The sequence below is a fragment of the Nicotiana tabacum genome, chromosome 24 (assembly GCF_000715075.1).
Source record: "Nicotiana tabacum cultivar K326 chromosome 24, ASM71507v2, whole genome shotgun sequence".
NCBI lineage: Eukaryota > Viridiplantae > Streptophyta > Magnoliopsida > Solanales > Solanaceae > Nicotiana > Nicotiana tabacum.
In genome coordinates, this window is record NC_134103.1 from 847,637 (window position 1) to 869,293 (window position 21,657).

Below are 21,657 nucleotides of genomic sequence, written 5' to 3' on the forward strand. Positions count from 1 at the left end.
TTCCTTCGACATAAGGGATTTTTTTTCCCTTTCTTTTTCGGATCAAATTATGATTCTCCACCCGTGTGAGGATCATAGGTGTCTTGCAAATTCATCACACATTGGTGTAAGAAAAAATTGGATTGGTGGCATATATATATATATATATCATCGGCGGGGCCGCAGTTGCAGTTCCATTGTTGATTAGATTTTGTGAGTTTTTGGGACTTATGTCAAAGGGTATCAACTATAGCATGAGCTGGTGGGGAAGTGCTGCTTGGGTGTGGGATTTCTAGGTTGGCTTTTCACTACTGACGAACAAGGACACATGAATCTCTTCCATCTTTTCTCGCATTAACCTTCCTGACATGGGCATGTTGGATTCCTTTGATTACGAGGAAGAAAAGGGTTATTGTGCTCATTACGTCGAAAAAGCAGTGATTTCTTTGGATCCTCTAATCTCAAAAGAAGACTATATTTTGGCTCTGAAGTAAGTGCTTTACTAGTGTATCAGAGATTGTGCGCCTATTCTGACATCACTTGGCATGATGGGCAGTTCTATGGTGCTGAGTTTTGGGGAAACATTGTCATCTTCGACTTCAGATCAGAAAACTATCCAATGTCTGCAAGAGTTGTGAGATCAGAGATAACGTAATGAGAGGAAACCTAGTTTACATCGTCTATTCAATGGGTGAACTATTAGTGATTGTATGGGTCAAAATCTAATTAGAGAAATTCGGCATGCGAAGACAAGTGTCATGAGTAACCTGCGATTCGAATTGAGCTGTCTGGCCGAGGTCAAGCAGTGATCAATAAGGCCGAGGTCGAGCAGTGATCATCAACAAGGCCGAGGTCGAGGTCGAGCAGTGATCAATACGGCCGAGGTCGAGCAGTACAGATAGATGTAACGGCTAGTTTTGCTTTGGAATCTTCAAAGGGAATATTCTGAATATTCCTTCTAAATTGTACTTTTTAAGGGTTTTCTAGGGATAACCCTTATAAAGGGGAGGGGACTTCTTTGAAAAAGGAGGGCAGACTCTCTATCTCTAGATCTAAATAAAAGAAACACATCTCTCTAAAGAGATTCGTTGATCTGTAATCCCACACTCCCTATCAGATTTGAAAAGGGTCCTAAGATTCTTGTATTTGTCTATCATTCATCTTTATCAAATGAAAGAGAATACACCTCACTCAAGATTGGGTGAATCCTCTCCTTTATTTATATTTTATCGCCATTTAATGTTATATAATGCATGGTCTTTTTCATACTATTAAATCCGGCTATAACTACTGCCAACATTTGTACTCAACTATATTTTTCTATTCATGTTATCCATCTCAGATCTAGTATTAATTATCCTTAACTAGGATTTACCCTCTATCTTGTTATTTAATTCGTTTTAAGAAAAGGTTTAACACTTTTTTTTGATAAAATAATTTGGCGCCGTCTATGGGGATTTTCTAGTTAAAATTTTTGTTTCTTCTAGATCTAAAATTCAATTATAGTTCCACTTTCTGTTCATTGTAGCATCACCCTGTCGCCACAAATGCAAACTTGAAAATCTGTAGGCAAAGGCTTTAAAGCATGCCTTTGTGATATCTGTGGCTTAACTTTCTCCCTCTCCTTTGGTCCTTGTGGTGTTTCGTCCTTTCTGATAGGCACATGTTTTACCTACAATAAGTGTCATTAAGGAAGAAAAGGTTAAAAATAATTTAATTAAAAGTAACTCTTCTCATAAGGATGTTTGTGGCATACTATCGGTATCATGCAACACTATACCAAGTTCCTAAACTCAAGATTGGTTTTGTGCAACCAAAGATCGGATTGGGTTACGAACGCGTCGGGATCTGGAATGGGACTCGAACTCGAGGTCCCAGTAGGCGAAGTAATTTGCCAGTTCATAAGATACCTAGTTATGACTAACGAAGTCGAGCACGAGGCCGTGATTGCAGGTCTACAACTAGCACTCGAGTACGGAGCAGAATGAGCCGTCCTACGGTGTGACTCAGCTCATTGTCAATCAAGTCACAGGGACTTTCCAAATCAAGGAACGAAGACTGCAAAAATACCATGCCGGGATCTGCGAGCCGTTACCCGAGTTCGATGAATGCCTGTGAGCACCTAATTTTTGACCAAAATAAAAAATTTCACCACTTTTTAGTATGTAAGTATTATTTGAGTTTAATTTACATATTTTTACCTTTATTTCATTTTTAGTAGGTTTTATTTAAGAAAATTAAAAATCATAAAAAAAATTATATGTTCTTGATTTTAAATATTTAGCTAGTAATCATTAAGACAAAACCCAGAAAAACCTCCTCAATACAATATCCAAAAAGACACAGATAAGCAGAAGTGCCAAACTAGGTCGAGTGTCCGCCGTCACTGTACCAGTGAACAATGCCAAACAGTACCGTGAACAGTGACTTCGTCACTGTTCATCGCGGACAAAGGTGGAGCTTTAGGCTTCAATGGCCACAATGGCTGGCGACCAACCAGCTTTTCCGGCTGGTCTGCCCTCCCCCAGCGTTGCACAACAACATACAACCCCAACCCCTCTAGATTACTCGAAGATTTTGAAACCAAATTCTTTAAATCCTCCAGCGATGGCTACTGCTGCAACCTCAATTCAACCCACTCCACTGCGACGAGCAGTGTATTTGAATGGCTAACCAGTGGTTAAATTCACACAGGCAGAAGTAGATAGAATGAATGTGATTGAAGGCCTCCAATATGCTGTCGTTGGCAAGCTTTCATATGGTTCTCCGGAGATTCACGAGCTTCGCCGAATAATTCCAACTCAATGTGGTATCAAAGGTGAGTCTAATATCGGATTCCTTAGAGATCGTCATGTGTTAATTAGATTAACTCTATGGCAAGATTTCCTCGATTTCACATTGAAGAGTACGTACTACATCAAAGCCAAAGATGGGCACGGATACCAATTGCGTACTCTTATCTACGATGCAAAATTTAAGGCGGGTGAAGAAACTCCGATGGCGATGGAGTGGATTTCTTTTCCTGGACTGCTGCCTACCTTTTTTGTAAAGGAAACTCTGTTTTCTTTGGCTACAGCTGTGGGAAGGCCAGTGTGTCTTGACGCGGCAACTGCAAATAAAACTAGGCCGAGTTGCGCAAGAGTAAAAGTTCTTGTCGATTTGTTGGCCGAACTACCTAAAAGGGTGCGATTGGATATTGATGATGAAGCTTCTGGTGGTGTTCAAACAGAATGGGTGAGAATTCAGTATGACATGCTACCAAAATATTGTAAGGAGTGTAAACTACAAGGACATGATGAAATTGAATGTTGGCATTTGCACCCCAAGCTTATTGAGAATCGAAGCAGCAAGAAAAGGAATGATCTTGCTGAGTTGAACAACTGGAATTGTGCTGCTGATCAACAAGGAAAAACCAAAAATCACATTACCCCTTTAATGATTCTCACGAGTGGAAAAGTAGTCGGAAACGTAGGTGCGTAGTGGAAGGAAGTTCGGGATAATCGGGGAACCAATAAAAATAACAAAACCCAGGTACAAGGGCAAACTGGCAATGCAATCATGCCAGTGAATGCTAGTGTACAGCCGGTGCACAATAACTTTGCACTGATGGAGGTCGAAGAAGATCAGACAAACAAGGTTCAAACAAGGAATAAATTTGTAGTATTAGAGGAGGAACAAAGTGATATAAACGAGAACAACCAACTGATTTTGGTGGGGGAAAAACCAGTCCTCAGTTCTAAAGATGGTCCTACTCCTTCTGGGGTTCAGTCCACAATCGACTGGGTTCATAGAAGGTTTGGGACTAGCAAAGAGGAGCTAAAACAACTCAATGTGACCACAAACCAATCTTGTCATGCGATTCCATCTCAAACTTTTAAAGATTCTGAGCGGATGGAGGATCTTGATGAGGTAAACTCTACAAAGTTCTTATGGAGCGATGCAGTTGAGGTTAAGAATGATCAGCTAGGCAAAACAAAGACAATAGAAGACAAGGTGAAGAAGGACAACAATCCAAGCTCACCTGGCGATAGGCTGGCGATGCCAGTCCTAAAGCCAGGCTCACTGGGCGATAGGCTGGCGACGCCAGGCCTAAAGCCAGGCTCACCTGGCGATAGGCTGGCGATGCCGGGCCTAAAGCTAGGCTCACTTGGCGATAGGCTGGCGACGCCGGGTCTAAAGCCAGGCTCACCTGGCGATAGGCTGGCGACGCTAGGCCTAAAACCAGGTTCACCTGATGAGGCAGCTACAGTAAACCCCAACCTTAGAGCCACTTGAGAGATTTTGGCCTATGTAGATGGTGTTCCGGCATATGTCCATGAACTACAATTCAAGGAGTATGAACAGGTTGATGAGCGGGCAATTGTTCCAAGAGCATCTGGGGAAATAGAGGAAGTGCCTATGGAATCTGGCACTGATCAAACCATGCAACTACATCTTAATGTTCTAACTAAGACTCCTCTACAACATTTACATGATTTAGTTACACACAATGTGACACCAATTGATGAAGACTTATTGAGACAAAATCCAATGGAGGATGAAGGAGATGATGAATCAACTGCCGAAAACTTCTAACAAGTGGCTAGGGAAGGGGATTTTTCACCCACAACTAGTGCTAAAGGAGGTAAAAAAAAACTAAGAAGAATCAGAGTAAAGATCCACCACAACCCTCAAGAATAATACCCAGGAGGGCAGCGTTTCTATCTAGATGATGATCAAAACATTAATATGGAACATAAAGTCTGTGACTACACAACATGCCTTTCCTAGGGTGATCAATATGAATAGGGAGCATAATTTCTGTGTAGTTGCATTGATGGAACCTTTTCAAAAGAAGGGACTCATTGAGAGATATAAAAGGAGGTTGAATATGGAGATTGCTTATACAAATATTAATGGGCAAATATGGTTGTTCTTCGATGCAGTGGTGGACTGGGAATTAGTGGAGGATACTGAGCAACAGGTGACTGTGAGAGTGTTTCACCATGACCTGGGGCAGCACATGATGATGACATTTGTTTATGCAAAATGTTCAGCAATTGAGAGGTTAGATTTGTGGGATCACTTGTATTATTTAGCAAGTGATATGGAATTACCATGGTTGGTAGGAGGGGATTTCAATGTGTTATTGCATGAAGATGAGAAAATAGGGGTACTTCCAGTACACCCTCCTGAATATGGGGATTTTGCATTTTGTGTAAACTCTTGTGGTTTGTTTGAGCAAGGCTACAAAGGAAGTCCATTCACATGGTGGAATGGGAGATCCAATGCTGAGTGTATATTCAAGAGATTGGATAGGATCTTTGTGAATTTGCCATTTCAGAACATGTTGCCAACTATTGAAGTTGAGCATCTAATCAGAACTGGATGAGATCATGCACCATTGCTAATGACATGTGGGGTGCACACAACCAAGTTTGTCAAGCCTTTCAGATTCTTGAACTTTTGGACAAAGCATGCTACATTTATGGATGTGGTGAGGCAGAATTGGGAAGCTGATTTCATAGGGGATCCGTTTTTGATGTTCAAGCAGTATATCCAGAGGGTGAAGGCAGCACTCTCAAAATGGAATAGGGAAACATTTGGTGATATCTTCAAGCAATTGGCTATTTTGGAGGACATTGTTAGGGTGAAGAAGATGTTGTTTGAAGAAGAGCCTACAACTGAGAATAGGATTGTGCTTCAAAAGGCTCAATTTGAATTGAAGAAATACTTGAATATTGAGGAGCAGTATTGGAAGCAAAAAGCTGGGATGAATTTGTTTGCTGAAGGAGATAGGAATACAAGTTTCTTTCACAACCATGTCAATGGCAAAAGAAAGAAATTGCAACTGAAGAGGATCAAAAGTGGCAGTGGGGTATGGATTGAAGACCAGGAGCAATTGGCTACAACTGCAGTGGACTTCTATCAAAAACAGTTCACAAATGAAGGTGATGCTTCTGAATTTCCCTTACTCAATAATGTACCTTCAATGGTCACTATGGATCAGAATTTGGAACTTAGCAGATTGCCAACAATTGAAGAAGTAAGGGCAGCAGTTTTTGAGCTTAGTGGGGAGAGTGCTAGTGGCCCTGATGGATTCACTGGCTTGTTTTATCAAACATGCTAGGATGTTATTGGTGCTGATATACACAACATGGTGCTACACTTCTATGGAGGAGCTGCATTGCCTAAATCCATCACTCACACCAATCTAGTGTTGCTGCCCAAGAAACCTAGAGTCGGGACCTTCTCTAACTTAAGACCTATTAGTTTGAGTAACTTCATTAACAAGGTTTAGTCTAGGGTGTTACATGACAGATTGGAGATTTTTTGCCATCTCTAATAGCTCCTAATCAATCCGGATTTGTAAAGGGTAGGAGTATATTTGAGAACATCTTATTGACTCAAGAAATTGTCACTGACATAAGGTTAAGGGGAAAGCCAGCTAATGTGGTGATCAATTGTGATATGGCTAAGGCCTATGATCGGGTCTCATGGAAGTACTTATTGCATGTGCTAAGGAAGATGGGATTTTCTGAACACTTCATCAACATGGTGTGGAACTTGATGTCAAATAACTGGTATTCAGTATTGGTGAATGAGCAGTCCTCAGGGTTCTTTAAGTCGACAAGGGGTGTGAAACAAGGGGATCCCCTATCTCCAGCATTGTTCATTTTGTCAGCTGAGGTACTTTCCAGGTCTTTGAATAAGCTTTTTGAAGACAAGTCATTTGTGGAATTTGGAATGCCTAAGTGGTCTGATTCTTTAAACCACATGGCGTATGCTGATGATACGATAATCTTTGCATCTGCTCATCCTCCCTCTTTGAACAAGATTATGGCAGTGTTGGGGAGCTATGAGAAGATATCAGGTCAGATGATCAACAAAGATAAGAGTTCATACTACATGTATTCAAAGGTTGCTAATGGATTGTGTCAGGCAGTTGGAGTTATTACAGGATTCGCAAGAGGTAAATTCCCCTTTACATATCTAGGGTGTCCTATTTTTTACACTAGAAGGAGAAAGGACTATTATGAGGAGCTTATCAAGAAGGTGAAGGCTAAATTGCATTCATGGAAAGGAAAACTGCTGTCATTTAGAGGAAAGGCAACACTTATCTCTAGTGTGTTGCAAAGTATGCCAGTTCACATGTTATCAGTCCTTGATCCACCAAACAGCATCCTGGGGCATCTACATAAGACTTTTGCTAGGTTCTTTTGGAGCACAAAGGAAGAAGGGAGAAGCAGACACTGGGCTTCATGAAAAAATCTTTGCCTTCCTAAAGAGGAAGGGGGGATAGGTTTTAGGTCCTTAAATGATGTCTCAAGGGCACTGTTTGCTAAACTATAGTGGAGGTTTAGGACCACAAAATCTTTGTGGTCTAATTTCATATGGAATAAGTATTGCAAGAAGGAGCCACCAACTGTGACGCATTTTAGGGGAGGGTCTCATGTTTGGAGACAAATACTGAATGTTAGGGAAGAAGTAGAACATGAGATCGTGTGGGAATTGAAGAGTGGAACAACTAATATTTGGCATGAAAATTGGACTAGATTGGGTGCACTTTATCATGTATTGCCTGAAGACTTTCCAATCAATGAAGGTCTTCAGGAGGTGGCAGAACTGCGACAAGGGGAAACATGGGATGATCAACTGCTAGATCAAACTTTGAATGAGTAAATTGCAGAACATATAAGACTAAATGTGCACTATGAAGTCAGTGAGGGATATTGGGATAAGCCATACTGGATGCCAACTCCTTCAGGCAAGTTCAGTATTAGCAGTGCTTGGCAAATACTAACGCATATGGCAGATCCTAATCAGGAATTCAAGTTAATGTGGATTAAAGGTTTGTCATTCAAGATATCCTTCTTCTTCTGGAGATTGTGGAGGCAGAAAATAGCCACCGATGACATGCGGAGGAGGCAAGGGCAAATGGTGATGTCTAGGTGTTGGTGTTGTCAGCAGCCCCAAGAGGAATCCATTGAGCATATATTTGTCACAAGTCCTACTGCCTCTAAGGTATGGAACTTGTTCATGGGGGCTGCTGGAATTTCTGTGCAATTGATTCAATTGAAGCAGATTATAAGGCATTGGTGGTATGCTCAGTGTTGTCCGAAATTAAAGCCATTATTTCAAGCAGTACCAGCTATCATCACTTGGGAGCTGTGGAAGAGAAGAAATGCAGGTAAACATGGTGGTTCAGTGTCCACAAATAGGTTGATTCATGAGATAAATATGACATTGCATCAACTAGGAAGGGTGAGGTATGCTTGGATCCCTAATATTCTATTGTTATGGCCAGACATGATTCAATACTTTGAAGGATATAAACCTATATTGATCACTACAAGAGTAACATGGCAGCTTCCTTGTCATGGTTGGTACAAATGTAATATTGATGGAGCTTCAAAGGGCAATCCTGGACCTAGCTCCTTAGGATTTTGTGTGAGGGATGATAAAGGTGATGTGGTGTATCTCATACTGGAGACTGATTCATTGGTGATGAAGAAGGTGATAAAAGGGGAATGAGATCCTCCTTGGGTAATTGCACAGGATGTGAAGAAAATTATAGAGATGAAGGACAAGTTCAATGTGATCTTTCAAAATGTGTTCAGAGAAGGCAACTCAGTGGCGGATTTTATAGCTAACATTGTGTTCTCTTTTGCAGGTACATCTGAGTTTCATTCATTCTCTGAACTGCCTAGTGCAGGGAGGAGGTTGATCAATCTAGACAAATCTCAATCACCTAACCTTAGGATTAGGATAGCAAAGAGAAGAACCCTAGACTGATGGCTTCACAAGATTGGACTCTGAACAAACTGATATGTCCAAATGCTAAGGAAGATGCTGAACCCATCATATGGTATTTTTAGATATTGTTGAATCATTTCTTAGTGGTATTAGCATGCTTTCAAGCTCAATCTGAGGATGGTTTAGCAATGTTTTGAATGATGTCTACATTAAAGGTTCTAGCAGGGAAGGATTTGAGCTTACAAGATCACAAAAAGGCACAGGCTAGCCTTTGCCTTGCAAAGTCTTCTTAAAGCCAGATCATTCCTGGCTTTTTCCTTGTAAAGCCAGCCTAAAGCCAACTCATGCCTTGCTTTTGCCTTGTAAAGCCTGGCTAAAGCCAGCTCATGCCTGGCTTTTGCCTTGTAAATCCTGCCTAAAGCCAGCTCATGCCTGGCCTTTGTCATGCAAAGCCTGCCTAAAGCCAGCTCATGCCTGGCTTTTGCCTTGCAAAGCCTGCCTAAAGCCAGCGCATGCCTGGCCTTTGCCTTGTAAAGCCTGCCTAAAGCTAGCTCAAGCCTGGCTTTTGCCTTGCAAAGCCTGCCTAAAGCCAGGCTCCTCTTCTACACATTAATCTTGATGAGTGAGCACATGATTAATACTTGAACAAAATCAATCCACTGCATATGAAGATCATATAGTAGCGACACTTGGAGGACGATGCGGACTTCAACTCTGCGGTGGAGATGTTTGGAATTCATTTTAGACTATGGACAATATACCCTGGTGCCTGGTGAGAGCTTGATAGGTGCTGCTTGGTATTTGCCAATGACAATTGGATTCACATACACTAATAGGAGAAGGAAGCATTCAACTTATCATGTTATAATAGTTAGTTCATTAGATTTTAGCTTTTTTATCTTTTTAATAGCTAGTAGCTTCATGCAACTTCTATTTTGGTTTTTGGTTTGGACATCTTGTAAGCATTGGACCCATTTTTGGGATTTTATTTATATATTAGCCCTTAGGCAAAAAAAAAAAAAAAAACCAAAAAAAAGAGTTAGGTTATTTACTTTATTCTCAATTTTTCCGTACTACGCAAGATCTGATTCATGTTCTCACATGATACGTAGGCAACCCACATCACGTTCGATTGAATGATTTCAAAAAGAAAAAAAAGAGGTGAAAAAAAGAAGAAGAAGAATGATAATAATAAGGATCGATTGAGTCCATTCTAACGTGTCTTTTGTTTTGAATTGTGAAGAAAGTTTGAGGTGGTCAGTTTGTGGTAAGCTGACAACACAAAATCCAAGGGAAAAATGACAACTGACATCGAAGCTGTTACGAGCGGTCATGAGACTCAGGGTCAGAGGATTCAACAAAAGTCTACCATGGTTGAGGAAAATAGAGTATTGAAACAGAAAATGATTGAAATGTGTCAAGCATGGGCCAACGGCCAAGGACTGCCCTTTTCTTCTCATGGTTTCCCAGAGTTCACACCCATCTCGACTACTGTCATTTCGGTTTCATTGCCTGATCAATCCTATCCACCCGGGTTCAGTCCTTATCCTAACTGTACGACTACAGCTGGAACTTCTGTTGCGTGCTCCCAAAGTGTTCCATTGGCAACCAATCAGACAACCACTACTGTTATGCCCGTATTCACCATCCCACAACCGATGGTGGTGCAAAGGAAAACTCATGAGTCATAATTTGCTACCCAGCAAGAACAGTACCACTCTCTTGAGTACCACTCGTACCTGTTTGATCTTCCTGCAAAGATTGAAAAGCCTGCCCAAAAGACGGAACAAGAAGAAATGACCCAAAGAGTGAATAGCTTAGAACGACAGTTGAAAAACATGCAAGGGTTGGCAGGTCAGAAAAGAATTGCCTTCAAGGATCTATGTATGTTCCCCGATGTTTGTTTACCACTTGGTTTCAAGACTCCCAAATTTGAAAAATATGATGGACATGGATACTCCATAGCCCACCTGAAAAGGTATTGCAATCAGCTAAGAGGTGTAGGAAGAAATGAAGAATTGCTAATGGCTTATTTTGGGGAAAGCCTTACGGGAGTAGCCTCCAAAAGGTTTATGGATCAAGAAACATCCCTCTAGTACGTCTGGGATGACATGGCCCGGGCCTTTGGCAAACAATTCCAATAAAACATCGACATCGCCCCAGACCGCAATTCCCTTTCAAACCTGAAGAAGAAACCAACTGAAAGTTTCATGGAATATGCCATTAAATGGAGAGAGCAAGCGACTAGAGTTAAGCCACCCATGGATGACCCCACGAGCTAATCACTGTCTTCCTTCATGCTCAAAAGCTAGATTATTTTCAAAACATAATGTCCGCAGTTAGCAAGTCCTTCTCGGAAGCAATCAAAATTGGGGAAATAGTTGAGAATGGTCTTAAGACAAGCAGTTCTTAAAGCCGCAACTCAAGCTGTCCAGATTGAATCTGTTATTTTTAGTGACACGAATGAGAAGGATGAAGAAACCATGATGACATCAGGGTTGAGAAGAGGTCCTAGGAGAAGATCTCGAAGGTATGGGCAACTTCATCAGGTTTTCCATGACTCCCCTAAGCACTACTATCCACCTCAAAACCCACAATATTTTGTTGCTCCACCTCAGTATGTTGTCCAGCCACCAAGACACCCCGGAAGGCGAGCACCAGCACCACAAAATATCCACCAGCCTTCACAAAATTTTCAAGTGCCCTATAACCCACATCCAAGCCAGGGGTATAGAGGGGAGCAAAGGTTGAAAGATAATTTTACACCAATAGGAGAGTCATATGCAAGCTTGTTTGAGAAATTAAATTATGACATGATTGCAACTATCCCTCCAAATCTTGTGGACCCACGTGCAAGAAGCTTTGACCCTTCTAAAAGGTGTGAATGCCATTCCAATGCCCAGGGGCACAATGTTGAAAGCTGTCGAGATTTGAAAAGAGAAATAGAGAGGATGATCCAGGAAAAATTTATTGTGATCCAAGACAGTGACACCCAGAATATCACGCAAAATCCTTTACATGAACATGTATATGCATACTTTGTGGGGATGATGCATGGTGACATGGAGTATGAGAATCCTCTCCGGAACTTATCGACTGAAATTGAAGAAGGCCATAGTGATTCTGATGAGCAACTTTGTGGTTAAATGTCAAGCTTAGCAATTGGAAAGTCCTTCCCTCCTCACTAGGAAGGAATCTTGGTAGCTTGTTTTGATATTTTTTTTATTATCTGGGTTATTTCAGGATTGTGATCCAGATTTTATTTATTTTATTGAGTCAAACCCTTCTATCCCTCTATTCTGTTTGTGTCAGTCTTGTCTGTCTGTTTTGTTGCTATTTTTATTATTCGGGTTATTTTAGGGTTGTAACTCGGATTTTAGTTTTTTTGTCTTGTTGTTTACTCAATGAAATACAGTTTGTCCTTTTGTGTCATTCCATGCTTAGTTCTTTCCCGCTAGTTTTAGTGATATGATATGCATGCGGAATTTTTGGCCAGATCTTAAAAAATTGATTTAAGTTTGAATTGGATAACTGAGAACAAGACACTTTTGAGGATGAATAAAGAGTTGAAATACTTTGGAATTAAGGTCGAGTAAATTCACCTTCAAATCATCGTGAAGATCGGGGTTAAAGATGTTTAATCAATTGAAGCTTGGTCATAAGCTTGACATTTAATGGATGGGAAGTGTCTTTCGACCACGACACGCCAAGAAAACAGACATGCTCATCAATGTTGTGATCATGAAAGGATACTATAATTGGCATTCTCGAGGCTAGGAGGCCCTTTTTCTGCTAATAAACACTTTACACCATTCGTTATCCCTTCTGAGCCAGTGTTATTTTCTTTGACTACCCTCTTTTGGAATCAAATTTAGAGTCAGGTATGCATGACCCATTTCAAGATAATTCCATAATTATGAAGAATCAAGCAATTAAAACCACAGAACTTGGAAATGTCTAACACCTTCTCCCGGGTTAACAGAATTTCTTACCCGGTCTTCTGGTTTCGCAGACTTTTAAACAGAGTCAATTTTCCTCGATTTGGGATTTTAAATAAATCGGTGACTTGGGACACCATAAATTATCCCAAGTGGCGACTCTGAATAAATAAAAATTGTCACTTAAATTGAAAAAATTCCCTTATCACATATGTCCCTTTTCGGGAAAAAAAGGAGGTATGATCGCTCTGGCGACTCTGCTGGGGAAAGAACCCAGAATATCTGGTTCAGGGTTTAGAATTCGAGCTTGTAATTTAATCTATACTTGGCTTTATTGTATGTTGAAATTACTGTGTTTGTGAGCCTGATGTGCTAATTGCCGCTCATTACCGCTTTAATATTATTTGAACTGCATTAAACTGTCTTCTTATGCCTCCCTTCCGAGTCTTCTAAAAATATGGTGCACACGTACGCGTGGCCCGCTTTTTTGTTAGAGGTCGTACCAAATAAAACGAGGATGGATCAGCCACTAGGACGACTAGACTTTCGTGCTCCCGGTACGTCGCTCCCATCTCGGCTCAAGTTGTCCGCTTGGGTAAGCAATGTCTAGAACACATCCCCAGGTTTAAACCTAGAATAACAAAACCTCATGCCAGATCCCTAGTAGGAGCGCTTGTTTGCATCACGTGCATTTGACTTAGGGGACTCAACACATGGGTTGGGTTCGTCTAGGACAGGTGTACCCGAAACAAAAGACCATCCTGGTGCATCTTACCTGCTACGTGTGCATTTATTTGTTTCGGCTATTTTGTTGACCGGTTAAGAAAGTAAAAACAACAGAAAAACCAAGAGAGGTAGGATAGAAAATTCACCTGATTCTGAAAACCCCGATATTCGAAAATGCCTTGAAACTCTGCCAAATATTTGAAAAAAAAGGAGAGAAAATAAGCCAATATTTTAAAAAAAAAACATGCTTTCTCTGTTCCGCCAAATTGACCGAACTACGCGGGTCTGATTCTCACCGGATATAAGATACGTAGGCAAACCTTATCGGTTTCGGCCCCCAATTTTCAAAAATTCAAAAATATTTTCCTTTACTTCCTTCTTTAGAAAAGTCTTTCTTTGAGACCCCAATTTTCAAAATTTCAAAAAAAAAAAAAAAATCCTTTAATTCCTTCTTTAGAAGTCTTTCTTTAGAAAATTGCAAATTAAAAAAAATTTAAAACCAAAAATATTTTCTTTCATTTTAGAAGTTTTTCATCCGAAAAGAAAATCAAATCAAAATCCAAAAAAATATTTCTACCTTTTATTAGAAGTCTTTTTCCCAAAAACTCAAAAAACAAAATTCAAAAATACAAATAATATTTTCTTTCTTCTTTAGAAGTCTTTCTTTCAAAACTTTCGAAAAACAAAAAACAAAGTCAAAATAAAAAAATCCAAAAATATTTTCATTCTTCTTTCGAAAATTGAAAAGAAAATTCAAGATTCAAAAATATTTTCTTTTTCTTTAGAAATATTTCTTTCATAAATTCAAAACAAAAGTTCAAAAATCCAAAAATATTTTCTTTTTTCTTTATTAGTTTTTCTTTCGAAATCCACCCCCCCCCCCAAAAAAAAAAACAAAAAGAAGCGAAATTCAAAAAAGAAATATACTTTCTTTCTTCTTTAGAAGTCATTCTTTTAAAAAATTCTCAAAAAACAAACAAACAAACAAATCTAAATCCAAAAATATTTTCTTTCTTCTTTTTAAGTCTTTCTTTCGAAAGTTAAAAAAAAAAATCAAAAAACAAATTCAAAATCCTAAAAAAAAGAGTTAGGTTATTTACTTTATTCTCGATTTTTTCGAACTACGGAAGATCCGATTCATGTTCTCACATGATACATAGGCAACCTACATCAGGTTCGATCGAATGATTTCAAAAAGAAAAGTCCCTAAATTTTGAACTTTTCCCTAAATTCAGCAAGGTCAACCTCCTTCATCAACAACTCCGAGATCTCAGGGTCGTCCGTAGGCACCTTTGAAAAATCGGATCTAACCTTCTTACTACGGGAGATTATTTCCTCCACCGTAGGAAAGCTCTCGTCTTCAGCAACAATGGCAACCTCATCGTCATGAGGAGGTATGCATACAACCAATGGGACAGGGTCAGGTACGCCCCTCCCCCCCGAACTAGAAGATACATTGACTATTTTTGGTTTTTTAGATAGGGTGTTGTAAGTACAGGAGGAGCAGAAATACAGTAGCAGGGTCAAGAAGGCAAGAGCTCAGAATGAAGAAGGAAGAAGAAGGCAGAGCTTCAATCTCTAGAGAGCAAAGGATAAAATAAATGGTTTCATATCCCTATTTATAAGAATTCAAGCATCGGAATTGAGAAAGCCAACCGCCATTACCCAACTCAGGAATCAAAATGGCAGAGGCACGAGAAACGATGAAAATTGGAATAACGCGACATCGAGGAAGGGATTGGCCGAGGTCAGTTAGGAAGCACCAAGGTTCGTGATCGAGGAGCTGACCACGGCCTAGGTCGGCTGTTGCGTCAACAGCTGCAAATGTCACTATTTGAAATAAGATATTAAAGAGAATATTCCTTTGATCTGTACTGTTAGGGTTGTTAGGAATATGACTTGTATAAATAGAAAAAGGGATAAGAGGAAAAGGTATGTAATATTCATTTGATAAGAACATATTTTGAGAAGACTCTCTCTCTAGCAAAAATACAAACTCTACCTTTTTATTAAAATTTCATCATCTATTATTTCATACTTTTTCATCAAATCCGAGAATAGTTCTAATATAGATCAGATGCAAGAAAAGTTCCTTCAGGGAATTTGAACATACATTCCTTAAAATTTACTGAATTCTGGATTTATAGTTGAATAAATTTATGGTAATCTCGATCGTTGGATAGACAGCTTAATCATTGGCTTGATGCGCTATGCATTTCCTTCAATTGGAATGATGATTCTATTGACAATTTTGTGACAATTGGCATTGGGATTTAGTGGGAACTTAATATATCATTTGGAAGATGCGAGGTACATTTTCAGATGAGAACTTTAGGTAAAAAATCCCATGTCATTAATTACAACAACGTAACCAGCCAGCTTGCATTGTGATCATGACATCTATGCGTATTTGCTAGCAGTGAATTTGTAAGCTAACAGTTGTATTCCAGAATTTACCAAATGAAGTAGAATCTTTCCCTTTCATGTCAAAGCATATGACTGATCAAGCCATAATCGATGAGGACAAGCACTAAAAAGTTTCGTCTAGATTACACAACCTGTTTCTTATTAGGACCAATTCCCCTTGACTAAGAAGTTAAATTTGTTAACTGAGGTACATATATAGCAATCAAGTTCAGAAAAAAAAAAGAAGAAGATCAATTCAGTTTTTGATAAGACAATCTTTTGAAGTAAAGCCGTAGTTACATAGTGTGTTTTTTGATATGTTATATTGTCCAAGACAAGTTAAGGAGACCACATGCAAGCTTATTTGAACATCCAAAGCTTGAATAACAAAGAGTATATAATATGGAATCAATACTAAGTAACTCACAATTAGTCACAGTTACGAATTGTCTCTATATATGCCAATATCCAAAAGTTCCATCCTAATTAATATTGCACCACGAACTGAAGAGTGCCAATTTAATTGCGAAGTCGTGGTTGAAACCAAATAGGTGGATATGGGAAAGGTCGTCTGATCCTTCCCTCTTGCATACAATAAATACCTGATTGACGATTAATGATTTGAGATTTTTGGCCTAGAGTATTGATCGCATCCATGGTAAAATAGACGCAATTTTCTTGGCATTCATTGCCACTTGTTGCAGGAATTGAGAAGGAATTGCTATTTGGTGACACAAATACTGCTTGATCGCCCAAATTAGTGACATATTCAAACTTTTTACTTGTCTTGCACATATCTTCATATCGTTGGATTGTCAATTTACCAGTAGGATAGATAATGATATTATCGTCATCTTCATCTTCATCTTCATCTTCATCTTCATCTTCATAGCGTGGATCTGTCCAGTCCCAAACTATAAGCAGCTCTCCCTTGATTGACTTAGCCAAATATATATATTTCAGGCTTGAATGAGCAATATCAACCTCATTATCACAAGCCTGAATATGACACAACTTCAACTCACAATAATCAGCCTTGAGAACGACGACATGGTTGATCTCGTCAACAATACTCTTGTTGTATTCAAACTCGTTATCCAGATTTAAAATCAAAGTGTACAACTTACCAGCATGAAATAACAGGCTTTGGTATCTAATATTTCTTTCATCCGCAAATATTTTCCACGATCTCTCTTCTTCCGCGACTCCAATGTCACAATTACAGAATCCCAAAATTTCACGATTATTCACCTCATCCCGAAAAATGGCAGCCACTATGAGATTTTTGCTCATATCATCTGAGACTGAAAATACTTGAACCGAAAGGACCAAAGATGGGGTAATTATATAATCAGGCTGAAATAATAAGGTTGGGACTGTTGTCAATGAAGGAAGGTTGACATCGATTTCTGAAATAGGATCGAAAAGAAACATGTCCGGATTATGATTAGGTCCAACTATAAGAACCAACCAACCGTTAGAAGTAGAAAAACAGTATGCAGGTCCTTGAGCTACTTTAGGGTATTTGTTCAGAATATGATTAGGTAGCTTAAAAGAGTAAAAACGGCCATCGGACAAGCTATAAAAGTTGAATCCTATATGATCATTATATTCACAATCTTTGAGTTGCAAAAGCCAAGGGGCTTCGACATCTGATGGTTTTACATGCTCATGAGCAAACATCGATCGCCATGACTTGCAAACGGCAGACATGCGTATGTAGTTACCTATGCTTATTGTTTTCTTTACTATCTTCTCCATTATTTCTATGGGGACGTCTTCTTGCCACATGCTGCTCGAAAGAGCCATTGGTATTATATCAATAGCAACTATATATGTACGTATTTATAGGCATGAATCGTGAAAAACCCCATCGGGTGGGAAAACCAAATAGAAAAAGGAATCCTAATTTGATAATAACTAGGAGCAGTTATACAAAGATTCCCAAGCGTTGGATTAGGGTTTTAATGCTTCTAATTTTAATTTTCATCATTTTCTACTTAGTCACAGATTGTTAAATCATTTAAAATCTTTAATTTATTTTTGTGCTTTTTCTTCTCAATATTTTTCTTTTTGAAAATTCCTTAGAAATGAATAAGCCCACATACTAAAATGCCTTATATATATCATACAAAATCAAAATATCTATATATTACAAAGCACAACATTTGAATATAAGTACGATCAGATGGGAGTGAAATTTTCAAAAAATCGGCTTTCAAATGAGATTTTCTTTTCAATCATTAATCATCACATACTCATATACAATAGTTTATTTATTCTAATTATGGATCTTTTTTAGAAGCAGTTACTATTTACAACTCTATATTTTTTCTTTTTCCGACCAAATTTGTTGGAAACATAGTTGGAATTCCTTTATTTTTAACCAATCAAAAGGTTTTAGCAAAATAATTGGAGTTTCAACTATATATTTTTATTATTATATTTTTTGCAATATATGACTATTTAGTCTAATTGTGTATCTTTTTCGAGCCAAATATACAACAACAACAACAACAACAACGAACCTAGTGTATTCCCATAAATGTGGTCTGGGGAGGATAGTGTGTACGCAAACCTTACCTCTACCTTATAAAGATAAAAATGTTGTTTTCGATAGACCCTCGACTCAAGGAACAGTGGAGATAAGGCAACAGGTAGCAAACAATAGTAACAATAATATATTAAGGTAACGGGCACGGATGACACATCATGTAATAGTAAATAGTCCTGAATAAGATAACACAAAAATAATCCTAGTACTACTGGTAAGCCTAGGAGGAACACACTACTAACTGTCAACTTACAACTCTAATCCTCGACTTTCACGTCTTTCTATCTTGGATCATATCCTCGGTAAGCTGGAGTAATGACATGTCCTGCCTAACTACCTCACCCCAATACTTCTTAGGCCTGCCCCTACCTTTCCTCAGACCCGCAATGGAAACCTCTCACATCTCCTGGCCGGAACATCTATGTCTCTCCTCTTCACATGACCGAACCATCTCAACCTCGACTCCCGCAACTTGTCCTCCACCGATGTCACTCCTACATTGTCCCTAATAACCTCATTCCTGATCATGTCCTTCCTGGTATGACCACACATCCATCTCAACATTGCATCTCAGCTTCTTTAATCTTCTGGACATGAGACTTCTTGACGGGCCAACTCTCAGCCCAATACAACATAGCCGGCCTAACCACCACTCTGTAGAATTTGCCCTTAAGTCTAGGTGTCATACTCTTATCACACAAAACCCCCGAGGCAAGCCTCCACCTCATCCACCCCGCTCCAATACGATGGGTAACATCCTCGTCAATCTCCTTGTTTTCTTGAATAATTGACCCAAGATACTTGAAACTATTTCTTTTGGGGACGACTTGAGTACCAATCTTCACTTCCACTCCTTCTTCATGCATCCAATCTCTGAACTTGCACTCCAAGTACTCAGTTTTTGACCTACTCAACTTAAAACCCTTAGACTCCAGTGTCTCCCTCCAAGCTTCTAACCTAACATTAACTCCATCACGCGTCTCATCAATCAGGACTATGTCGTCAGCGAATAACATACACCATGACACCTCCCCTTGTATGTGTCGCGTCAGCACCTCTAACTCTAAGGCAAACAAAAACGGGCTAAGAGCTGATCCCTGATGCAACCCCATCTCCACTGGAAAATGATCCGAGTCTCCTTCCACAGTCCTCACCCGAGTCTTCGCTCCCTCATACATATCCTTAATCACTCTAATATACGTCACTGGGACACCGCTAGCCCACATACATCTCCATAGGACCTCTCTCGGGAATTTATCATAAGCCTTCTCCAGGTCTATGAATACCATATGCAAGTTCTTCTTCCTTTCCCTATACTGCTCCACCAGTCTCCTCAAAAGGTGAATGGCTTAAGTAGTAGACCTTCATGGCATAAACCCGAACTAGTTCTCGGAAATAGTAACACTACGTCGCACCCTCTTCTCCATCACCCTCTCCCAAATGTTTATAGTATGACTCAACATCTTGATACCTCTATAGTTGTTGCAGTCCTGAATATCACTTTTGTTCTTGTACAACGGGATCATCAAACTCCACTGCCACTCCTCGGTCATCTCCTCCCCCCTGCAAATGACATCAAACAACCCAGTAAGCCATTCCAAGCCTTCCCGCCACACTTCCTTCCAAAATTTTACTGGGATCTCGTCAGGCCTAAATGCCTTACCCCTGCTCATCTTCCACATTGCTCCCTCAACCTCCTCGCTCCTAATACGCCTGCAAAACCCAAAATCTCTCTGACTCCCTGAGTTTTCCAACTCTCTTAGTACGATGTTCCCGTCCACTTCCTCATTCAGGAGTCTATGGAAGTACTCCTGCCATCTACGCTTAATACCAGCCTCTTCCACTAGAACCCTAATGTCTTCGTCTTTGATGCACCGCACTTGATCCAGGTCCCGAGCCTTCATCTCCCTGATCTTGGTTAACTTGTACAGATTTCTGTCGCCTCCTTTGCCCCCAAGATCCTCAAACAATCGCTCAAAAGTTGCAGTCTTAGCCGCCGTGATTGCCAATTTTGCCTCTTTCCTTGCCAACTTATAATGCTCCCTACACGTCCTCTGCTCCTCCTCATCAGTGCTCCCCACTAGCTTCAGATATGCGGTTTTCTTAGCTTCCGCTTTTCCTTGGACCTCTTCACCACCAGTCCCCTTTGTGCTCTCCCGAATAACCCTTCGATATGCCTAACACCTCTCTAGTAGCTTCCCTAATGTAGTTCGTTGTCGTGGTCCACATACTACTTGCGTTCCCACTACTCCTCCAGGCCCACATGGCCAACATCTTTTCTCTCAACTCTTGCGCCTTTGCCTTAGTCAAGGCTTCCCCACTTAATCTTCGGTTGGCCGTACACCGCTCTCTTCTTCCTTACTCTCTTGACCTCCAAGTCCATTACCAGGAGTCTATGCTTCGTCAACAGACACACACTCGGGATAACCTTGCAATCAGTATACATGCCCTTATCTCCCCTCCTAAGGAGAAGGTAATCAATCTAAGTCCTGGAAACCTTACCCCGGAAAGAGACCAAGTGTTCCTCCCTCTTCTGGAAACACGAATTAGCTAACACTAGGTCAAATGCTTTAGCAAAACCCAACAAAGATGTACTTCCCTCATTCCTAACTCTGAAACCGAACCCGCCATGCACCTCATCATAACCCCTAGCAGTCACCCCAATATGGCCATAAAAATCACCCCCAATGACGAGCTTCTCGGAGTGCGGAATACTACGTATAACCTTATCCAAATCATCCCAGAAGCGTCTTTGACCTCGTCGCCTAGGCCCACCTGAGGCGCGTAAGCGCTAATCACGTTAAAAGTGACCCCACCAACCACTAGCTTAATAGTCATTAGCTTATCATTCACCCTCCTAACATCCACCACCATCTCTCTAAGGTCTCTATCAACTAAAATACCTATCCCGTTCTTGCCCGCTGCTCCTCCTGAATACCATAGCTTAAACCTATTAGCATCCCGTACCCTCGTAGCCTTCCATCTAGTCTCCTGAACACATGCTATATTAATCCCTTTCTTATGAAGAATCTTCCCTAACTCTATAGACTTACCCGTCAGTGTCCCTATATTGCACGACCCCGCTCTCAACCTACTAGATCCCTTACCTCCCTTGCCACCCTTTCCCCCTGCCCCCTGGCCCACCCGAGGATATGATACTACTCTACCATCATTTCGACTAGCCACCCCACCCATAAAGAAACTAAGGACTACAAATTAAGATTAAAACTAACGCAAATGCAAACAAGTTGAAAAGCTTCAATATAGACTAAAATATTATCTTAATCATACAAGAGGTATAGTGACTCAGCTAATGGC

The 21,657-nt window shown here is 40.1% G+C and overlaps 4 protein-coding genes across 4 annotated transcripts; 2 read left to right on the forward strand and 2 right to left on the reverse strand.

Annotated features, from left to right (window-relative positions):
- Nucleotides 1–4,759: 4,759 nt before the first annotated feature.
- On the forward strand, nucleotides 4,760–5,350 carry LOC142178596 (uncharacterized). The gene has a single exon (XM_075248450.1). The coding sequence runs from the start codon at nucleotides 4,760–4,762 to the stop codon at nucleotides 5,348–5,350; it is 591 nt and encodes a 196-aa protein (XP_075104551.1).
- An 18-nt stretch (nucleotides 5,351–5,368) lies between these two features.
- LOC142178597 (uncharacterized) lies at nucleotides 5,369–6,088 on the forward strand. The gene has a single exon (XM_075248451.1). It carries the CDS (start codon nucleotides 5,369–5,371, stop codon nucleotides 6,086–6,088), a length of 720 nt encoding a protein of 239 aa, XP_075104552.1.
- A 10,216-nt stretch (nucleotides 6,089–16,304) lies between these two features.
- LOC142178598 (uncharacterized) lies at nucleotides 16,305–17,594 on the reverse strand. The gene has a single exon (XM_075248452.1). It carries the CDS (start codon nucleotides 17,592–17,594, stop codon nucleotides 16,305–16,307), a length of 1,290 nt encoding a protein of 429 aa, XP_075104553.1.
- A 2,127-nt stretch (nucleotides 17,595–19,721) lies between these two features.
- Nucleotides 19,722–20,243, reverse strand: LOC142178599 (uncharacterized). Its single transcript, XM_075248453.1, has one exon. The coding sequence runs from the start codon at nucleotides 20,241–20,243 to the stop codon at nucleotides 19,722–19,724; it is 522 nt and encodes a 173-aa protein (XP_075104554.1).
- Nucleotides 20,244–21,657: the final 1,414 nt, after the last annotated feature.

What these genes read in the sequence shown, in the direction of transcription:
- LOC142178597 (XM_075248451.1), top strand. Translation starts at nt 5,369, where the DNA reads ATGACATGTGGGGTGCACACAACCAAGTTTGTCAAGCCTTTCAGATTC.
- LOC142178598 (XM_075248452.1), bottom strand. Translation starts at nt 17,594, where the DNA reads ATGGCTCTTTCGAGCAGCATGTGGCAAGAAGACGTCCCCATAGAAATA.
- LOC142178599 (XM_075248453.1), bottom strand. Translation starts at nt 20,243, where the DNA reads ATGAAGGCTCGGGACCTGGATCAAGTGCGGTGCATCAAAGACGAAGAC.
- LOC142178596 (XM_075248450.1), top strand. Translation starts at nt 4,760, where the DNA reads ATGAATAGGGAGCATAATTTCTGTGTAGTTGCATTGATGGAACCTTTT.